Source organism: Uranotaenia lowii, chromosome 2, assembly GCF_029784155.1.
Source record: "Uranotaenia lowii strain MFRU-FL chromosome 2, ASM2978415v1, whole genome shotgun sequence".
Taxonomy (NCBI): domain Eukaryota; kingdom Metazoa; phylum Arthropoda; class Insecta; order Diptera; family Culicidae; genus Uranotaenia; species Uranotaenia lowii.
In genome coordinates this window covers 105,922,190-105,941,394 of record NC_073692.1, presented here as the reverse complement: position 1 = coordinate 105,941,394, position 19,205 = coordinate 105,922,190, and the positions used below count along the sequence as shown (strand labels likewise).

Below are 19,205 nucleotides of genomic sequence, written 5' to 3'. Positions count from 1 at the left end.
ATTTGATTTAGAATTGTTGTTTTCTTTTTTTCCGGGATTTTTATTCTAGCGGATGATTTATCCCTTATTTGATTTAGAAGCATTACCTATCATTTAACTAAAAACTACAATCATTAGTGGTTGACCCGTGCTGAACAAAAATTTGGTATATGATGATAATGCTTCTAAATGAAATTCTACCCGTTCATTTTCACCATCTTTCATTTCTTTTAACTTTTTATCCGTCCAGGGTTGGTCGGCGGAGAAAGGAGAAAACAACACTGTTTTCAGTTCGGTTTCCGAGTGTAATCCTCTTTCGCTGATCGTGCTCCACTCGTTACCCGAGTTTACACGAGATGTAAGTAACTCGGAAAATCATGACACCGCGAAGAACAAAAAAGCAGCAGCTCTTCTTAGATTGCATAAATTAAGGCGAAATAGCGGTGCAGTATACGCCTTAATTTATGCAACAGATGAGATAAGAAGTAAGGTGGCTTGTAGTTCATATCTACCGAAAAACACCGTTCAAATATTATCTGAACCGAAGATTACCATTGGTTTAAGAGGTTAAACTGTTTTTATTACAAAATCAATTGCAATTAAGATCAGGGCGGCTACTAGAAAATCAGTACGCCTCTGGGACCTTTGATTCGGAGAGCAGCATCTTTTCTCGTGAACGTACCAAGAATAAACTGAGTTAGCTCTACACTCAGAAAAATACTATTATGTATGCCATGAGATTCTCTTATGAAGTGGCGCCATAAGAAAAATTAATGAAATTCATAAGATTGTCTTATAACGCGAATGAATTCTGAAGATGAACGCCTACTTCAATGAGAGGTTGTTGCTTTTCATAAGAGATTCTTATGGAAACAGTAAATCACTTTCTAATAAGAAAAATTCTCGATATTTCATGCTGAAAACATTCACTTTATTGTTTGCCAAATTCGTTTAAAATTAAATCCTTCATTGTCACCATCAGCAGCGCATCAACAGGCGGCTCCATCAAAGTTTTTTTTGCCGCATCTTAATCTTCGACCTTTCGTTTTTTGCCGATCAGCTTGCTGAAAAGTAAACAAATAATGTATTTTAGTTTACTAATATATTCAACGTTCACACCGAAAACATCAAATTGAACTTACCATTCCGGAGATAACAATAACATTTAACATTGAAGGAAAACTATAGGGGAGAGTGGGGATACTTGATCCCCTTTTCTTATTTTCATCATATCTTTTTGGAAAAAATCAGCAACCCGCCGTCTTTGACATTTTCTGACAGCTTGTAACTTCAAGTTTCTATGCTCCAAAAATTAGAACGATACTTGAACCCGTTGATGAACTAGAAGCATTTTCGTGGGAGTAAAAAAATTGCGATTTTTCTGAAGTTAGGGGAGACTTGATCCCCTATTGAAGAAGACTTGATCTTTTATTCAGGAAGCCCTAATCCTTGTATAAAAATCGTATAAAACCCCAAGATAGAATGTTAATTGACTATTTTGGTCATGTTTGTTCTCATTTCACAATTTATAGCAGACATAAGAAGGAAATTCTATAACTTTGTCTCAACGCTAATAACATTGCATACTTAAAGGCGCTATTTTTTATAATTATGAGAAAATTAATTATTTTTGCTCTGTTCTTCACACAATTGTTTGATAAATATTAGCTTTTGGATAAATATTAGTAATTTCGTAATCAGCAATCATAACGATCAATTCAGAAGAAGAATATGCCGTTTGGAAGGGGGATCAATTGTACCCAACTCTAGGGGATCAATTGTACCCATAATCAACATTTTAGAAAACTTTTTCTGAAAAAAATTGAGGGTTTTCCATTGCTCTGAAAATATGGCATTATGAAGTTCATTTTACGCTCGAACGATCGATACATTGAAACAAATATTTTTTTCATAATTTTCCCATGTAAGGAACATTTTAAAGTGATGAAAAAATATCTTCAAGTATCATTTTGTGAAATTTTTCAAACAAAGTTCAATTACTCAAACAATTATTTTGTTAAAATTTTTTAAACTACAAGCATTGTTATTTTGGTCATTTTGGCACATTTTTCTAGAACATTTGATCTTTGTAAGACATTCCAGTTTCGAGATATAGCTAAGGAATCAAGTATCCCCAGGGATCAAGTATCCTCATTCTCCCCTAATAACTATGAACTGGCGATTGCTTCGTACTGTTAGATGATGAAAAAAAACTGATGCTATGAATGAATGTGTTCATCATTTTTTCACAATGCCGTTTCTTCTATTTTTCAGAAGAACATCGTATGAAAATTGAAAGAATTTCATAAGACTCTTATGAAAAATTAGTTTGGACGCAAAAAAGTGGTTCATAAGATGTATCTTATGAAATTTATAATAAGATTTCCTCTGAGTGTATGATTTCTCCTCAACACAATGCGCAACAGATTCTTCCGGAGAAGGGAATTCTCTCCATCAGCGGATGTGAATGCTCTCACTCACTCTTATGTGTTGACAATCTCACTCTTGATTCCAGTGCGATTTATCTTTCACCGCACAGACTGGGGGAGCAGACGAAAAAAATTGCACTCTCTTTCACTGGACAAGCCGATCTGAGGAGTTTTGCCATCCATGAATCCGTCTAAAAAATTGGAAATAATTAACATGTTCTAGCTGAAAAAAACATGACTTTTCACCGATAAGGCCCATAATTCAAGTAACAAACATGAATTACGGTGATTAATCTCTTCTTAAAATATAGAGCAGCGGACTTATTTTGGACCAGAGGATCAATTTTGGACCACCTCATCTAGGTCTCTTATAAAACAAATAATCATGAAATTTTTTAGCAAATATTGTTGATGCCCGGGCACTCAATGTAATGCACTTATTTTATCATTATTAGTTGTTTTATAAGAGAGATAGACAAGGTGGTCCAAAATAAGTCCCCTGGTTCAAAATAAGTCCGTTACCGTATTAAATTTCTGATATGTGATTCACTTACTGTTGTTTATTTATCAGTACTTTCCTTCTGGTGCAAAATATAAAAAAAAACGTTTCTTTATGTTTCAAATAGTAATTTCAGCTGAACTTTCGTTGATAATAATAAATGGAATAGATGAAATAAAGCGCCTAGCTCTGATACCTGAACGAAGAAGAACAGTCTTCAAAAACGTATCATAGATTGTTCACATTCGTTTTAGTAGCCTATAAATGCTCGCTTGGCACAGAAACCCGAGATTTGTCCGCAGCTGCTAAAACCTCTTCAGAACTTAGTCAGAAATTTGGAATTTGGCATTCTGGATGAGAAATTAAAACAGAAACTCTCCAATATGTCTAATAAATTTTTATTCAAATATACCAATGAAAATTGCAATATTTCTTATGGCATTAAGGGTCTCTTTCGTCGTCTCACTAGTTTGCGTATAACCACTTAGATGCTCATTGTTTGTTTTTAAAGTTGTTTCATTTATTCAAGTGTTTACATTTATTACAAGTATCCATCTGCAATGATTTTTTTTTCATCTAGGTATGTTAATCAACAAATTTAACCGTGATAAAAGTTTTCGCCAAGACTATTTGAATTGCCAAAGTGAATGAAAAAAAAAATAATTCGATCCATTGTTGCACATTATATGGGTTCTGTATAATACTATTTCTGTTTCAAAACATCTAAAAAGGAGGAACGGCATGAATCGAAGCGGTGCACAAAGTTCGGTAAAACATTATTTCTGCCTAGGTAGTTTAGGATTAACGATAACGATTCGATTTGTTTTCCTGGTAGCTATTTGACCGTTGCATTGGTCAGAGGCCGTCCTTTCTGTGTGGCTATTGTTCCAATCATAAACACATGATTATTCGATAATTGTATTAGGGTTTTTACAGTATCACATTTTTTTTTATTTCATCAAAGGTGAAAGTGTGGCATTTGCTTGGAAATTTAAAACTGTTGAAAGCTTCACAAAAGCTACTTAATAACAATCGTAATAAAAAAAATAGATATTTTAGTTCTCAAAACCATTTATGTGTTTTTTGTTCATTTACAATGTACAAATCAAAACTTTCAACAAAATATTTTTAAATATTCATCATAATGTGTCTTTTGGTCTTAACTGAGTTAAACAGTTTTGAGAATCATGGATTTAACATCTCAAATGGGAAAGTGGAACAAAAACCACTCTGCTGTTACTTTTTAGAAACGAAATCTACTTCTTCCTAATGATTCTACACTGCTCAAACAAATGCCATCTTACCGTACAAACGTTACTTATTATCTATAGTGTTTGTTTTTTTTATCATTTTTCGATTATTGGTGAAACAAGTTTGGTTTTATTCATTTAGTAGCAATTTATGGTAAAGTGTAACACCCAGCATATCCAAACACGGCACGGGCGCAGCGTTTCCAGTGCCGAAATCGAGACTACGCGCATCCCTCACCAGTTTGTCTGTCTGTCGAATCAATTCCGATCCTCCCGCTAGATTTGCTGCAGATCTCTATCACGCCTACCAATCAGCTGAGGCCATCTAATTTTTCGGAACTTCGTCCAGGTTCTGGATGGCGATGATCGAGATGTAGTTGCCACCGAATTCGGCAAAATTACCGGCATCGTGTTCCTGCGCATCGACCGATCGTTTGTATACTGTGAAAGTGAAAGAAAAAAATTTATTTTTATCATTCTGCATCATTTGACGATTCCCTAAAAATGGTCACTAAAAGTGGAATAAATTGACTCGATAGAATTCAGATAAAATCTTTTCTTAACACTAAACTGTGACTCACCTCCCGAAACGATCTTCTCGAGCCGGTAGATTTTCATGTCCTCGCACTCCTTGGTAATCCTGGGCGAAACATCGCTCAGATCCTTCAGTTCCGGCGTAATGACCCGCATATTCTTGCGAATAGTGTTGGTGTTGATGTTATAATATCCTCGGGACATCTTCTCGATCAAATCACGCAGCGACTGGGGTGGCAAAACGGTTTCCCGGTCCAGCTCGGTCAGGAAGCACCGGCCCATGTCCTTGTCGATGATGCCGGACTGGTTGTACTTGAAATCGTGCAGGAAGCGACCCTGACGTTGTCCGCGGAATACCGGCACATCGATCTTGGAGTAGTTTTCATCTTCCGACAGGCCGAGTTCAAATTCTTCCTTGAAGAATCGGTCACTCAAATCCTTCTCGGCTTCCTCGAATTGATCCTGCAGGGGTTTGAGGAGATCTTCCAGTTGGCCGAAACGTTGAACCGAGTTTCCCATGCGGAAGGTTTCATCATCTCGCAGCATTGAGTTCATATAGTTATCATCCAGGCTGGTCGAATCGTAAGGGATCTGGCAGAAACCATGGAATCGCAGATGGTTTCTAGCGTATGCATATTGTCGATAATAGAAGACTCCAGCGATGATTCCGAGCGACGTCACCAGCAGGGCAATCAAAAACAGGATGTAGGTGGTGGCTGAGGAAACTCGACGGGCTCGGCGAATCAGAATGATGCTCGAAGCAGTCGAACCATCGTCATGAGGGACTCCTTCCTGGGAAAAGCAAAGAGTTAATTTTTAATTAGTCAATTATAGGTCCATAGTGCGGGAGTGAACTACAACTAATATGACTCTCTTCCGGTAAAAGTGAATGGTTGTCGGTTGGAGGCAATGAACGGTATCGAGAAGGAAAAATGTAACTTTGCGGCGACGACCGATGTGGTTGTCGATTTGTGACCTTGACATTCGCTTTGCGAATCGTTACCAGAAGCTAGTCTAACATGACGAACAACACTAGCGACTAGTTGACTGTTTGTATGAATTATTAGCAGGTTAACGTAGGAACGGGGAACGAATTGTCGTTTTCCGGTTGAAAAATTATAATCGATCGAAAATTTTATTTTATTCAATGATTTGTGTTATGATTTGTATTATAAACATACTTCTATCCCGATGAATTGCCATGAAGAATGGGACAAAAATGAAGCCATAGGTGAAACTATATGAAAGTCAACACGTTTATCGGATATTTGTGACCACAATAAACTTTGCACTGAAAATGGAATTTGATTTTGCGAATAAATAAGCCAAAGATTTGTTTCCACATTTGATGTTGTTCATGAACATAGCTCTAAAATTTTGAGTTTTTTAACAAATAATTTTTCTATCTGAATCGCAATTCAGAGATCAGAATCCCCAAATTTTCAATTTCTTGAACGCCGAAGATCAATAATCTTGAATAAAACTTTCAAGAATATGAATGTAGTTTTAAAGTAGATATAAAATGTTCTAGATTTGTTGATACATTTTAGTGAAATATAATGGATGCCCTACCAGACTATATTGATTTGGGGTCATTTTGGATATTTCTCAGAACCCGGGGTTCTCAAAACTTCGTTCTGGTTCAAAAATTCATTTGATTTTATGCCGAATTTTTAAGTAATATTGGTAATATTCACAAGACTGAATTTTAACATAAAGGTTGAACATCTAAGCACGTGAATCCTCCTCTCATACCGAAATCAAGACTTTCCGAAAAATTACTGGGCTAACTGAAGCAGGCTCTCAAGGAGTAAGGCTATGATCATTAAGTATCCGGGCACTTTAATTCGGTGATATATACGATATTAGAGCTCGGATATGAAAAACTTTAGTAGCGTTGTATTGGTTATAAAAAGGACTATCTTGTCTATTTTTGATATATTTTTAAGTTAACGTGTGTTCGAGATATTAACGACGCAAAAAGACATGGTAAAAATAATTTTGCACAAATTTGCTCCTTTTACGCATTTTGCGCCTCGCAAATTCTTCATTGTTGACTTGAAAGCTCATGAACTGTTGATTTTTTTGATTTTTTTTTTCGTAGCAAATGGTTAAGAAGTATAATGAACCACTCTAGAATGCTCACGAAGTTCAAACCAAGCAAAAAATTCTATGGTTATTAAGGATAACTGAATGCAGACTCCTTAAATAAAGCAAAAAAACCATTTTTTTGCTTCTGTGGTAAAAAAAATAAATCAATACATGATTTAGTCATGTGTGCAAAGATAAAAAAGAGATTTTATGAAAAAGTTAGAGTATTTCTTGAAATCATTGATAAATATATTTTTTTTATATTTTTACATTAAATGTCATATTAACACCTTCATTTCCTCCTTAGAAAGTTTTTCAATCATATGAATAGTTTTTAAAATACACACGTTTGAAACTGTCCGGATTCTAAATGATCATAGTCTTATCTCAAAGAGATCAATCTTGAGGATGAAATGATAAAAAAGTGGGTTTCTGTACAGAAAATCCTGCGATCAGATGTTGTACAAAGCCTTATGAGTGGAGTTAGGCATAATTTACGATTGTATAGAAATGGCATCAAACTGCAATGAAGTGAATATGCTAAAAGAACACAAATGGGTTAAATTTCACGGTCTAAAACTTTAAAAAGGATCATTCAACCAGGTAATTTTCTACTTATAACAATAAAGAATGACCTGCGTGAGCTTTATTCCTATAAAAAGTAAAACCAGAAAATGCTCTACCCAGTGAACGAAAATCGCCGAGTTTGGTAATTGATGATTTTGACGTCTATTTTCACCCGAACTTCGTTAATCGTTTTTTGAATTACCGTAGTTCGTGTACTTCAAAAACCAGGCTGTCATTTTTCGGTAAAGTTACCGAGCTTTTTCTATGTTTATTGGTATTTCGGTAAAAATTACAGCGATTTCGGTAAAATCTACCGGTTGTTCGGTAAATTTTACCGAATTTTTATGACTTTCCGGTAAAAAAAAAGCTCACGGTATTTCGATAACGGCTACAGATAGGGTAAATGATCTTGAGCGGAACTAAATGGTAGAATTCGATGCAACTCGGAAAGTTGACCAAGCGGTGCTGTTAGGGGTTATATCCGAAAGATTTTTTTTTAGTTCAGCGGATAGATCTTGGTTTCTACTTTCTAAATTGATATGTACAATATTTTAGAGTAAATAACTAATAACTCTAGAGCTTTTTTACTGAAGAAAGAATTCTGATCTTGAGCGGAACCACGCTGATCTTGAGCGGAACTAAAATATGATCTTGAGCGGAACCATTTGTACTGAAAAACTTCTTTAATAGCTCTCATTCCTAGTCTTTGTGAAACTGTGAAAACTTCAATTAAATTTCATGTTTAATGATTTTAAAGTTCAAAAAAATGTTTTTACGTGCTGAAAGCTGAAAATCTCTATAATTAAGACATTAAAAAAATGTGTCTACGTAAATAACAAAAACTTAACCTTTCAAAGCTGTTCTCTAATTAGGGGAGATGGGGGCATAATGGCCACCTTGAGCAAAACGCTTATATAACCATAGAGAACAGCTGTAATATGTGAATTACATCATTGTTTCGTGTTCAGACACTCAAATAGTCTATTGCCTAATTGGATGAAACTTGAAAAAGTAGATAAAACGTTTAAAAATGCATTTTAAAAATTTTTGCCGAAAGCTGAAAACCAGTCACTGTAGAGGCATAATGAGAAACCCCCCGAGGCAGTATGAGCACCATTAATGAAGGCATAATGAGCGTTTTCTGCCGGGGATTCTAGCAGCAAATTCGACTCGATGAAGTCAACTGAGTAATAGAGCTACAGCTTGACTTGTATCTTCTGACGATTTGGCCTATTGGTAAGATGTCGGAGAGGAAATCAGTAGGCACGAGTTCGATTCCTGGTCGAGGAGATTTTTTTTTATTTATTATTCATGATCATGATTGCACTAAACGGTGAGGCGTAGATTCATCAAACAAAGCAATAACAAAATAATCTAGGTCTGTTTGTAGAATTCAAAGAATGAACACATGCTCATACATTATGTTTCTGGTGTTTTGCTTGACGGATGATGCTTTGATGCTATTAGCCGTATAATGTAACAAACAAAAAAATCAATCATGAATGGTATGTGCAAAAAAAAAATCCCCTAGAACAGGAATCGAACTCGAGTCTACTGATTACCTCTCCGACACATTACCAATAGGCCAAATCGGCAGACGAACAAACCAAGCTGTAGCTCTATTATTCAGTTGACTTCATCGAGTTGAATTCGCTGCTAGACTCCCCGGCAGAAAATGCTCATTATGCCTTCATTGATAGTGCTCTATTCGCCTCTAGTGAACAAATTAAAGTAAAAACGCGTTTTAAAATTGATAAAAGCAAAAAATTAAAAATTTTATGATGTTGAAAATTGAGAAACAATGTGTAGATCATGTTGCAGTGCGTACATCTCATATCAAGATGTATTAAAGGTCATAAAAGCTTATTTGGTGATGCTCAAAAATTATAATATTTTCGTCACTTGAGAACCTAGCTGGTTATTATTTAACATTTCTGTAAAGATGAAAAGGATATTTCATTTTTGGTGAAAAATTAATACTATAGGTAGTACGAAACAAGTCCTTATGAAAATTTGTTTGAGAAAATACGTACTTATGTAGAAAAAAGGAGTGCTTATTATGCCCTGGGTGCTCGTTATGCCCTCATCTCCCCTGCATATGATAATGTCCAACCAAGTCAGAACGGATGCCAAATTTGATAAAAATCCGCTGTTTAGTAAAAGCTGTGTAAAATTTGTTTGGAGATCGAAAAATTCTAGCAACGTTAGATGGTCAAACATTAACGCAACAAAACGAACAACCTGGATTGGTCTACCTCAAAGTAAGCCCATTAAGCCCTCTTATGCTTTAATATTCTGATCCATGGAGTGTTTTATCGTCCTATTCCTGGAATAATACGTATTAGGTTCGATGACGATTTCACGATCGCATCACGAAATAGCAAAATAAGCCGTTGGAATAACACAACATGGAGTTCATCGTTTAGTAGCGGATTAAATCCAGGACTAAATGTATCTGCTAACTCCAATACTGTATTTTTCGGAGCTAAACAAGGACAAAAAATTGAAAAAATTAATGTCTAGTACAGAATATCATAAAAACATTACATTATCCGGTAACTTCGTTGAAAATTTCTTTAATTTACATCCATGCATTCAAAAGTTATTCACAATTCAAGGTGTTGCATTTTTTTTCGAATGCACTCTTTATGCGATCACTAGCGGAACAATTGTGGGGTGCCGATCCAGAAGCACTTTTGACGGTCTATAAATCATGTGCTCGGTCCATCATAGAATACGGAGCTATCTTCTTCTGCGGCTCTAGTCCCTCTGAATCCATTATCTTGGACCGCATTCAGTGGAATTGTATTCGTCTAGCTTTGGGTTCTACTAAAACCATAACTAACCTTTAACATAACTCAAAATCTTGAATTTGATCGAAGTTATAAAAGATTTAGCCGATAGTCCTCCTTCGGCACAAAAACAACATATTTGAATTTTTACCACTCCACCACCGTTTTTGCGTAATAGCACGATTCCAGACCCAACTTAAACATAGTACACTGAGGTTTTTTTTACGCGGGGGTTTCGTACCGCGTAAAAAAATTCGCGTAAAAAAAACCCCGTTAATTCGAAAATCCGCGTAAAAAAACCGCGTTAATTCGAAAATCCGCGTAAAAAAACCTCGTTAATTCGAAAATCCGCGTAAAAAAAACCCGTAATTCGAAAATCCACGTAAAAATTCCGTTTTATAATAATTTTTAAAATATCCTCCCACAAGCAGTCCAAACATTTGCGCACGATTTGACCATCGTATTTTGTTTATTTTACTGGTGAACAGCTGGTAGGTGGTGTACCTTGTAAAAATGAAGTCAGGCCAATTTTTAAGTCAGCTAGACGAACCAGTCAGAAATATTGGACTTTTCAATTACTTCTTCTGTTTATATCTCCGGATTGAGCTTGAAAAAACCTCTCACATTCATCTCACTTCAACGAATCAATAATCTACACTTTTATTCAAATTTTAGCTCACTATCGGGTCCTCTAGGAATTCTTAAACGGTTTACCATGTGAATTTTGGTCTAATAATTAATTTTTAGCTTTTTTGGGTCTTCTACTGGGACTTTTCTGGATTTTTCTCGATCCTGCCTAAAAAATGTTGTCAATGAACATCAATATCGAACGCTATCTCAAAAACCACTTGACAGATTGTTACCAAATTTTGTACACGTACAAATTACATTACTAGGTAGCTTCACTAAAAATTTGATCAATTTCCATCCATGCATTCAAACGCTTTGTATACAAATTTAAACAGTTTTACACCTCCCATAACTTTTTTGGTTGTTTTTAACTTTCGGAAGCGATTTACTCAATCCTAAATTAACGCAACGAGTTTTAATTTTGTATAGAAATTTGTATGTGATGACATAAATTTTCATTCAAAAATCGCCAGAGATGCACTGAAAGTTTTAAAATATATATCATTGGATTTTAAATATTCCTTGATTCTTGCAGTTCATTTTTTGTACACAAACCTTAAACCTAACTTTTATTCCAGAAAAGATATTTGATGTTATGCAAAAAAAAATCAAAATGTATTTTTTTAAATTTTTTTTACATTTTTTGACTGTTTATTTTGAAGCTATTTAAAAAAAATGCTAAAATTTGCCTTTGTAGCAAATGACTTATTAAACTTTGCAGTAAACTTTTTTTTTGAAATTTGTGAAAGCTCTTGTAAGCAAAACCTGCTATTTTTAATTAATTTTTAATAGTTTCAAGTTTTTTTTTTTTTTGAAATGGTTATAACTCTTTTCGTGAAATACTTAGCTTCTTATCATGGTATAAAAAATTATGCTTAAGAAAAGGCAAAACTACTAATTGAAGACAAACTTCAATATAAGCTTATTTCAATTTTCTGGATGATTTAATACGCAATAATTCCTTCTTCCACACAAATTTCCATACAAATTTGAATCGCGTTGCGCTTATTCAGGAATCAACTAAATCATCTCAAATTTTACTCTTATGCTCGGTGACTCAAAAGACATCGAAAAAATATATGGAAGTAAAAAGTTATGCCCAATGCCAAATCGGAATTAGTAGTTTTGAAATTTTTATCGTACCTTTTTACCTTTTGGGTTTTTTTTTTCAAATTATCGTACGGGTACATTGCGCTAAGTAATATCAGATTTGCCTCAGAATTTGAGCAACGGCTAAAAATACATTTTAACTTTAAGTAGTCTTCTAGTGTTTGTTAGTTTAATCTGATAGATGGTAAAATTTCAATGTATTTTGATTTACATTTATTGAAGTTATTATGAAACTGACAAAGACAATTCAACCGACAAGAACATTACAGAAATTAGTTTTAGGGAGTGGTAAGTACATTTTTTTTTTTTTTCGATTATAGTCGTTTTACCATCATTATAGCATTCGCGACTTTATCAACGTTGCAGTTGGCGGATCGTTATTGAAAAACTTATCCGGTACAACTGTGTTCGATGTTTACTCTTGGGCTCGAACTCGCGGACATCGGCTCAGGAGACAACAGACTTGCCAACTGAGCTATATCACAAGCCCGGTAAGTACATTGTGAATTAAAATCAGTATTGAATTAAAGTAATTTAACAGCACCAACTGCCGATTTGAACCTGCAAAATTCTGACGTGCAAAATTGTTGTTCCACAATTAATTCTTATCGATACCGCTGTGTTACAAAAAAAAACCGACAATCACACACTATGCCCCTATATAAACATTTCGCGTTACTAGCACAATTTCAATAATGATAAAACTTATCACATATTCAAAGCTGGTGCTATACGAACGTGACTTATAACTGAAACTATTGAGGCGGTGTTCCTTCGTTTTGGCTGCTAAGCGGATATCACCTCAATTCAAATCATAAGAATGTTTTTAACCTATGATTCATAGACTACGAAATTTGATAGGCAAGTTTATAGAACACACTTTGTGATGTACTGAAAACTGTTAAACAGTTGCGTTAAAAAAAGAATGAAATCGCGTGAAGCTGCGCACCCACTTCCAACTTTGACTAGCTGCCATTTCTCTCTCGGTTGATATTTTTTCATGAAAATTTCACACAATCTATCCCAGCAAACATAAAATCGCATTAAAATGATGACTCAAGTCATTAAAAACGTTACTGCGAATCGTAACTCCAACTAACGCAAGTAAAAAGTCGTAACAATCGTTACTCGAAGTCGGATTAAATGGTTTAAATCGGATATGATAAAAAGTCCACCATGTTTGCAGATTTTGAAGACAATGTCGTTCCTTTGCTTTCTCCCGTGTGGGTTAAGTAAGAGAACAGCCTTGTTGCACTCTCTACGACCATCAGTGCAACCAGATTGCTAAAAATCAGATGGTGCATTTGCAAGAATTGCCCAATGACAGAGGCAGCCAATATTGTCTCTGGCAACGGTTTGCGTGCGTTGAGTTTGTATGAATATGGTGTCGAATATCGTCCAGTTGTTGAGAAATATACCTACAAAAATGTTTGCTGGGATCCCCGTTAAAAAGAGAAATTTGCAATTGTTTCACTAATTTGCTGTAATTTTAGGCAAAGTTCATTGAAAAATATTGAAATTTGGTCCAAAGATGTAAAAATGTTTAATTTTTCCAAAATAAATGAACGGGATCAAAAATGGTGCCGGATAGAAAATGAGGTTCATTATCGCCCAGCAGACGATTTCATTCTTTTTTGGACGGATATTTGTATGGGAAACATCGTAATCCATGTATTCTTGTGTTTTTTCTTTCACAAAATATAAATTTATCACAAAGAATGTTTTAAACTGATAGGAACTTCATGCGTGCTTAGCCAACACTTAGTCAACAAGTCAAGACATGTGAGGCCTAGAAATAGAAAGTAAGACCAAAATCTTTATAATTCTCATAATTTAACTTCAAAATTGCCCTGCTCATTGCTAATAATATGTTTTACCTTCACCTAAGGATCGTTTAAAACGGAAGAAAAACACCTCTAGAACATTCAGTCTCTTTTTAGTGCTGCTGCACAAAAAGTGATAAATCTGCCGGAAGCTATAAAAGCTTACTTTCGCACTAGATTATGAGTTCCAAGAAATATTCAAGGAATTCCAGTAATCAAATAGGTTCATATACGAACAGATTTGTAAGTCAGCTTTTGTGAAGCGGTTTTATGTAGGGCTAGACTCGCAAATTTTGGTTTACCGATAAAACATTTCGGTGTTTAAAACTATCAACGAATTTCATAATTGAGTCATAAAGCATCTGGGTAGATTTATTTACGACCGTTTAGATCACCGCTGGTTTTATCTTTGGGGGTTCTCGTTGATGTTGTTCGGTGATGTTTAGATGAAAAGATATGCTTTAGTTTTTACGTTTCGGTTTACTCTTAATTTCAACCATTTTCAGAAAAAGAAAGCTATTTTTCCGCCTGCTGAAGTCGTCGCCTAAATTGGAAAAGCGACGACCACACTCGGCATAAAATAGAACAGTGTGGCCAAAATCCGTGCCGGAAGCTATACGACCAGGTGCTGACCAATTTCGACGAGTGTCTTCTAATGGACGACGAAACCTATGTCAAGGCTGACTCCGGGCAAATCCCAGGCCAAAAATTTTACTAGACAACGGTTTGGGGGGATGTTCTAGCCAAATTTTAATTTGTTTTTGCTGACAAATTTGCACGAAAATTTATGATTTGGCAGGGCATTTGCTGCTGTGGCAAAAAAACTTACGTTACAAATAAGATTTTGACATCGGAAAAAAACGAAAAAAAAGTGTCTCCAAAAACGAATTTTGCCGTTCATTCGATCCCACGACCATCCCGTAATGAATTGGCCAGATTTGGCAAGCTATCATCACAGCAAAGTATGGTATGCAGATAAAAGGGTCCAGGTTGTTCCGAAAAACCTTATCCCACCCAACTGCCTCCAGTTCCTCCCTATTGGGAAATATTGGGCAATTATGAAGAGGAGACTCAAAGCAAGGGAAAGGGGCCGCTCACATACCACGTTGGCAACTTAGGAGGGGGGTGTATGGAAATGTCCACTGAAAGGGAGGTAGGGGTTTGGGTCATGTCTACGTGGACATGTCAAAGACATCAATCAGATGTAGACCTGCTGGAATAAGATAGTTAAAACGATGGGTGAAGAAGGTGTGCGCCGTCTAATAAGTCGTGTTACAGGAAAAATTTAAGAATTCCTTCGAAACCGTGACGAATAATTTTATCCGTATTTTTTTCTTAAAAGTATGAAAAAAAGGTAAATTGGTTTAAAAAAAATCTTGAATTCAATAATAAATAACTGAAATACAGGCAATTGTTTTTGTTCATTTCTATCAGAAGCAAGCTTTTGTGGCCATTTGGTAAATACTTATATGGCATACCGGTCGTTTGAATTTGAATTCTGTTTTCTCATTTCATTGTTATATCCAAATGTTGATTTCAAAACAATATCTCAGTAATGTAATATCGTTGACTTATGAAAATTTCGTTTTTAAATCTCAAATAACTGGTGAGACATTACATGCACTAATATGAAACTTTTCGAAGGCCTGTATGGACTAAAATAAAAATTAACAATGCTTTACAATACAGACATTAAACGTAAGAGCTGGATGGAATTTTTCTACTGCGACGTACTCAATCTCTCAATTAAAGAATATGAAAAAAAAAATCTTAACTGACGTCATTAGTATGCAATGCATAAAATGGCTATGGGGTAAAACATTGATACGTTTATGTTAATTTGGTAGAAGTTCACCTAAAAAAAGTCATATAAATCTAATTCATGACTGATAATAAGTGAAAAGCTCATCAGAAACAATATTAGCTAGCCATTTCTAATCCTTATACTTCACAGAGTTGCGACTGGGTGAAACGCTCAGCTAGAGGCAATGAATGTCGAAAAGTCGTCTGTGTTTATTACGAACGTTGGACATAGTCACACAGAGCGAGCAAGTGATGATGTTGTGTTCGTCAAAAATAATAAACAAAAGCCAACAACCGCTTCTCGTCTTATTTGCTTCATTCCATTCCCTGTACCTATGTTGCAGCGGAGAAAATTCCAACCTCTCCAGTATCGATTTTCCAGATTGGACCCACGCTGAGCGAGCATTGTGTGGAAAAGAACTTTGAAAGCTATATGATGGGGAAAAAACATTGAAAAAGGCATTCGCAGATAGAAGGTAGAAAACAATCTACTGAATGCAATGGATAGGTAGACTTTGCTATTCGTTCGTTGATTTATGGGCGTAAATTGTCTAGAATGAACTAGAAGGTTAGGACGAGGCTATAGGAATTGCTTCTGCTATAGGTGTTATCATGATAGCAAACATAGAGCTCGTTTTTTTGCTTTTTAAAAAATTTCTAAAGACGCAAAAAGGTATAGCATTACCCAATGGTTCGGAGTTTTTTTTTCTTTATTCAAACAACCACATAGCTGTTGATATATCATCGGAAACTAAAATGGTGGCGTCCATGTTTGTTTTCTGCATACTAACCGAATGCGACTTACGGTGGATCTTCCATCGGCGATATAATGTTACTTTTTCGCACTGCCAACAGTATGATGAATCATCATCATTCCATGAACCATTTTTACATGGAGATAATGGTAATGTCTTTCCGTTTTTATCTTTCCGAAATTGCCAGAAGCAGACGGATAAAGCCTCAACAGCTGATTATTCAGCTCGTGGTTATGATTCAATATTGTGAACACTTTCTCGATAGTGATCATTTTCATTTCAACCTCCGTTTTCGTGACAATTGGCTGGAAAATGTACGACGTGGTGTCTCCAGCTGTAGTAGAAAAGAAAATTGTGCCTCGCCAAGCACTCTTTTTTAACTCGTAAATGATATAATTCAGTCATTGTAACTTTTCAACTTATACCCATGAACGGGGCCAAATGAAATACAGTCAGCCTCTTGGAATCATTAACGCTAAAAGGGTGGTACAACCCCATAAAATACTTACGGAAGGGGCCGTCGGAACCACCGGAACTCCAGATTCGCCAACCAGCGGCACTCCCACCTTCTCCGGTTTCTTGGCATCCCCGAAGGGTTTCGTTAAAATGGTCATCGTTTAAGGGACTAGATCTCTGGTACTCCAATGAAGTAGGCTTAAGCACGTTCGAAAACTTCTTTATATCACTAACTTCAGCCGATGATGATGGCCGAACTTGCTACCTAAATACAACACACTAACTAATATTATCGGTCCGATCCGCGACTTGGTCGTTCGAGGGCTGTCTGTGTTGCTGCTGCACTCCCGATAGCTATTACAGACTGACGGCGCTGGCAACTGCTGGCACTTGTTAGGCCTGGCCTCTGCTGAGCTGTGTTGGATAGATGATGACGATGATGATTTCTGTATGGACCTGTCTCACTCCGACCGACTCTTTTCTGCTGCTGATTTTGCTTGCTCACTGGCAGAGCCAGAAAATGGAATACGAAAGACGGATAGAGGTATACAAGCAGACATTCGCTGCCTGCTGGGTGATTTCGTTTGCTTTGTAAAAAGAGAGGATGGAAAATTGTTACAAAACTGAGCAGGCGGCCTTTAGGGGTGCTCTAAAAAAATCGAAACAAAATGAAACAAAAATCAATTCAGCCCCTTAACGTTGAGATAACTTTTATACCTAAGAGATTGACTAAAGATAATTGATAAAATAAGGAAGAGTTCATGGAAATTTAAAAAAAAATCTGACAAGAGAAACAAAGTTTCTCTCACTTGGTACATTCATTCATAGATGTTCGTTGGCCATTCTCTGGAAGTAAAATGAAAATAAATAATCCCATTCAAACAGTTTCCTCATCAACGCAAAACAAGGCATGCGCTCTGCAGAACCAACACATGGTCGGATAGGGTCTGTTTACAAATTACGTGACTCGCTTTAAAGATCAGAATAGTAATCTGATGTTATGTATGTTAAAATGCAAAGAAGGATGTTTGAAGGCGATTAGAAGAAAAGAATTTTACTCTAATTTACATATGTGGAAAAATTGTCCAGTTGTCAGGTTAAAGAAAATCAATAATGATTTGCTTGCTCAATAACTCTAAGCTTAAGATTGAAAATTCATACATTATCATTCGAATTCATACAAAGATCTGATGGTTTAGATCTCAGACACGAATTCAAATTATAATTAACAATCTACGTTCGAATTTCGAACATGATTATTCAAAAAGGTTTGAGAGTTAATACCTATTGAGTTTTTTTTGTTTAGAATTGAAAATGGTTTTTTGATTCTGAATATTTTTGAATTTTTTCAAATTGTTATTTTTTTTTATTCAAAGGAACTTTGTTTTGATTCTGATTCTTTTTCTAATTTTTTTAATTGTTCTCAATTTTTTTTTAATTTTGTTTTTTTATTGATAATAATATTATTTTGTTTTATATTATTATGATATTTTTTTATTTTTTTATATATATTTTTTATATTTTATATATTTTTTTTATTTTTTATATATTTTTTTATTTTTTATATATTTTTTTATTTTTTATATATATTTTTTATGATTTTATCGAACTTTTCCACAGCTTCTGCATGGCTGGTTGTCCCTTCATACGATGATTCATCCATTTCAGTGATGTGAGATGCACTCTGGTCTGGTTCCTCAGAATGCTCTGCTTCTTCATTCGTCGCTGATTGGTCGTCCAGAACAAGGTTTAGGATTTCTGCATCGGTGTATGCCTTGCTCGCATATCGTTCTTCCACATTATGGGCAATCATGCTATCATCGCGATTGTTCCTTTTACACATCAGCTGCGCCAGTGAAATGTTGTCTTAGTGTACATTTATGAGCATGGTCGAAGAAACTGTTTTGTTTTATTAGGCATCGTTTGTTAAGAAACCAAAGAAACAAAACATCCTCCAAATTTTTATACTCACCTGTGGAAACGTAATTGAAAGTCTTACCAAGACGACACGAGGTGTTGGACGCCGCACGAAGTATGGAGTCAGCATTCTTTTAAATTTTTCTGACGGTTGTTGGATGGATGTTGTACTTCTTCGCGATGTCTGCTTTCTTTGCAGCCTTGTCCTTAAGATTCCGAAGGATTTTGACTTTTTCCTTAAGGCTGAGCGAGTTTCGTTTTTTTTCTGAATAGCCACTATTTTTGGAGACATCTGTAAATTGTTAAAAAAAACTATCTGTTTTGAAAACCATACAATTTGAAGCACTTAGGATAGTACAAACCTTGCTCTACACAGTGCTAAGCTATTAATGGTGACGCTTTTTAAAGTTAGTTATAACGAAAGTTCTTGATGATGTTTCCGATATTACTGCGGAAAAATTGGTAAAGTATTTTCAGATTTTATTTGGCGTTTAGAACTTACCTCACCGGCGGTTGGAAGCAGAAAAAGGTTGTTGAATATCGACACCTAATCAAGAAGCATTTCTGTAA

The 19,205-nt window shown here is 35.4% G+C and overlaps 1 protein-coding gene across 1 annotated transcript; it reads right to left on the bottom strand.

Moving 5' to 3' along the window:
* Positions 1–3,289: 3,289 nt before the first annotated feature.
* On the bottom strand, positions 3,290–17,171 carry LOC129749833 (uncharacterized). Its single transcript, XM_055744927.1, has 3 exons — positions 16,772–17,171; positions 4,739–5,483; positions 3,290–4,598 (listed from the first exon to the last, which is right to left on the bottom strand). Exons 1-3 carry the CDS (start codon positions 16,874–16,876, stop codon positions 4,483–4,485), a joined length of 966 nt encoding a protein of 321 aa, XP_055600902.1. The 5' UTR covers positions 16,877–17,171; the 3' UTR covers positions 3,290–4,482.
* Positions 17,172–19,205: the final 2,034 nt, after the last annotated feature.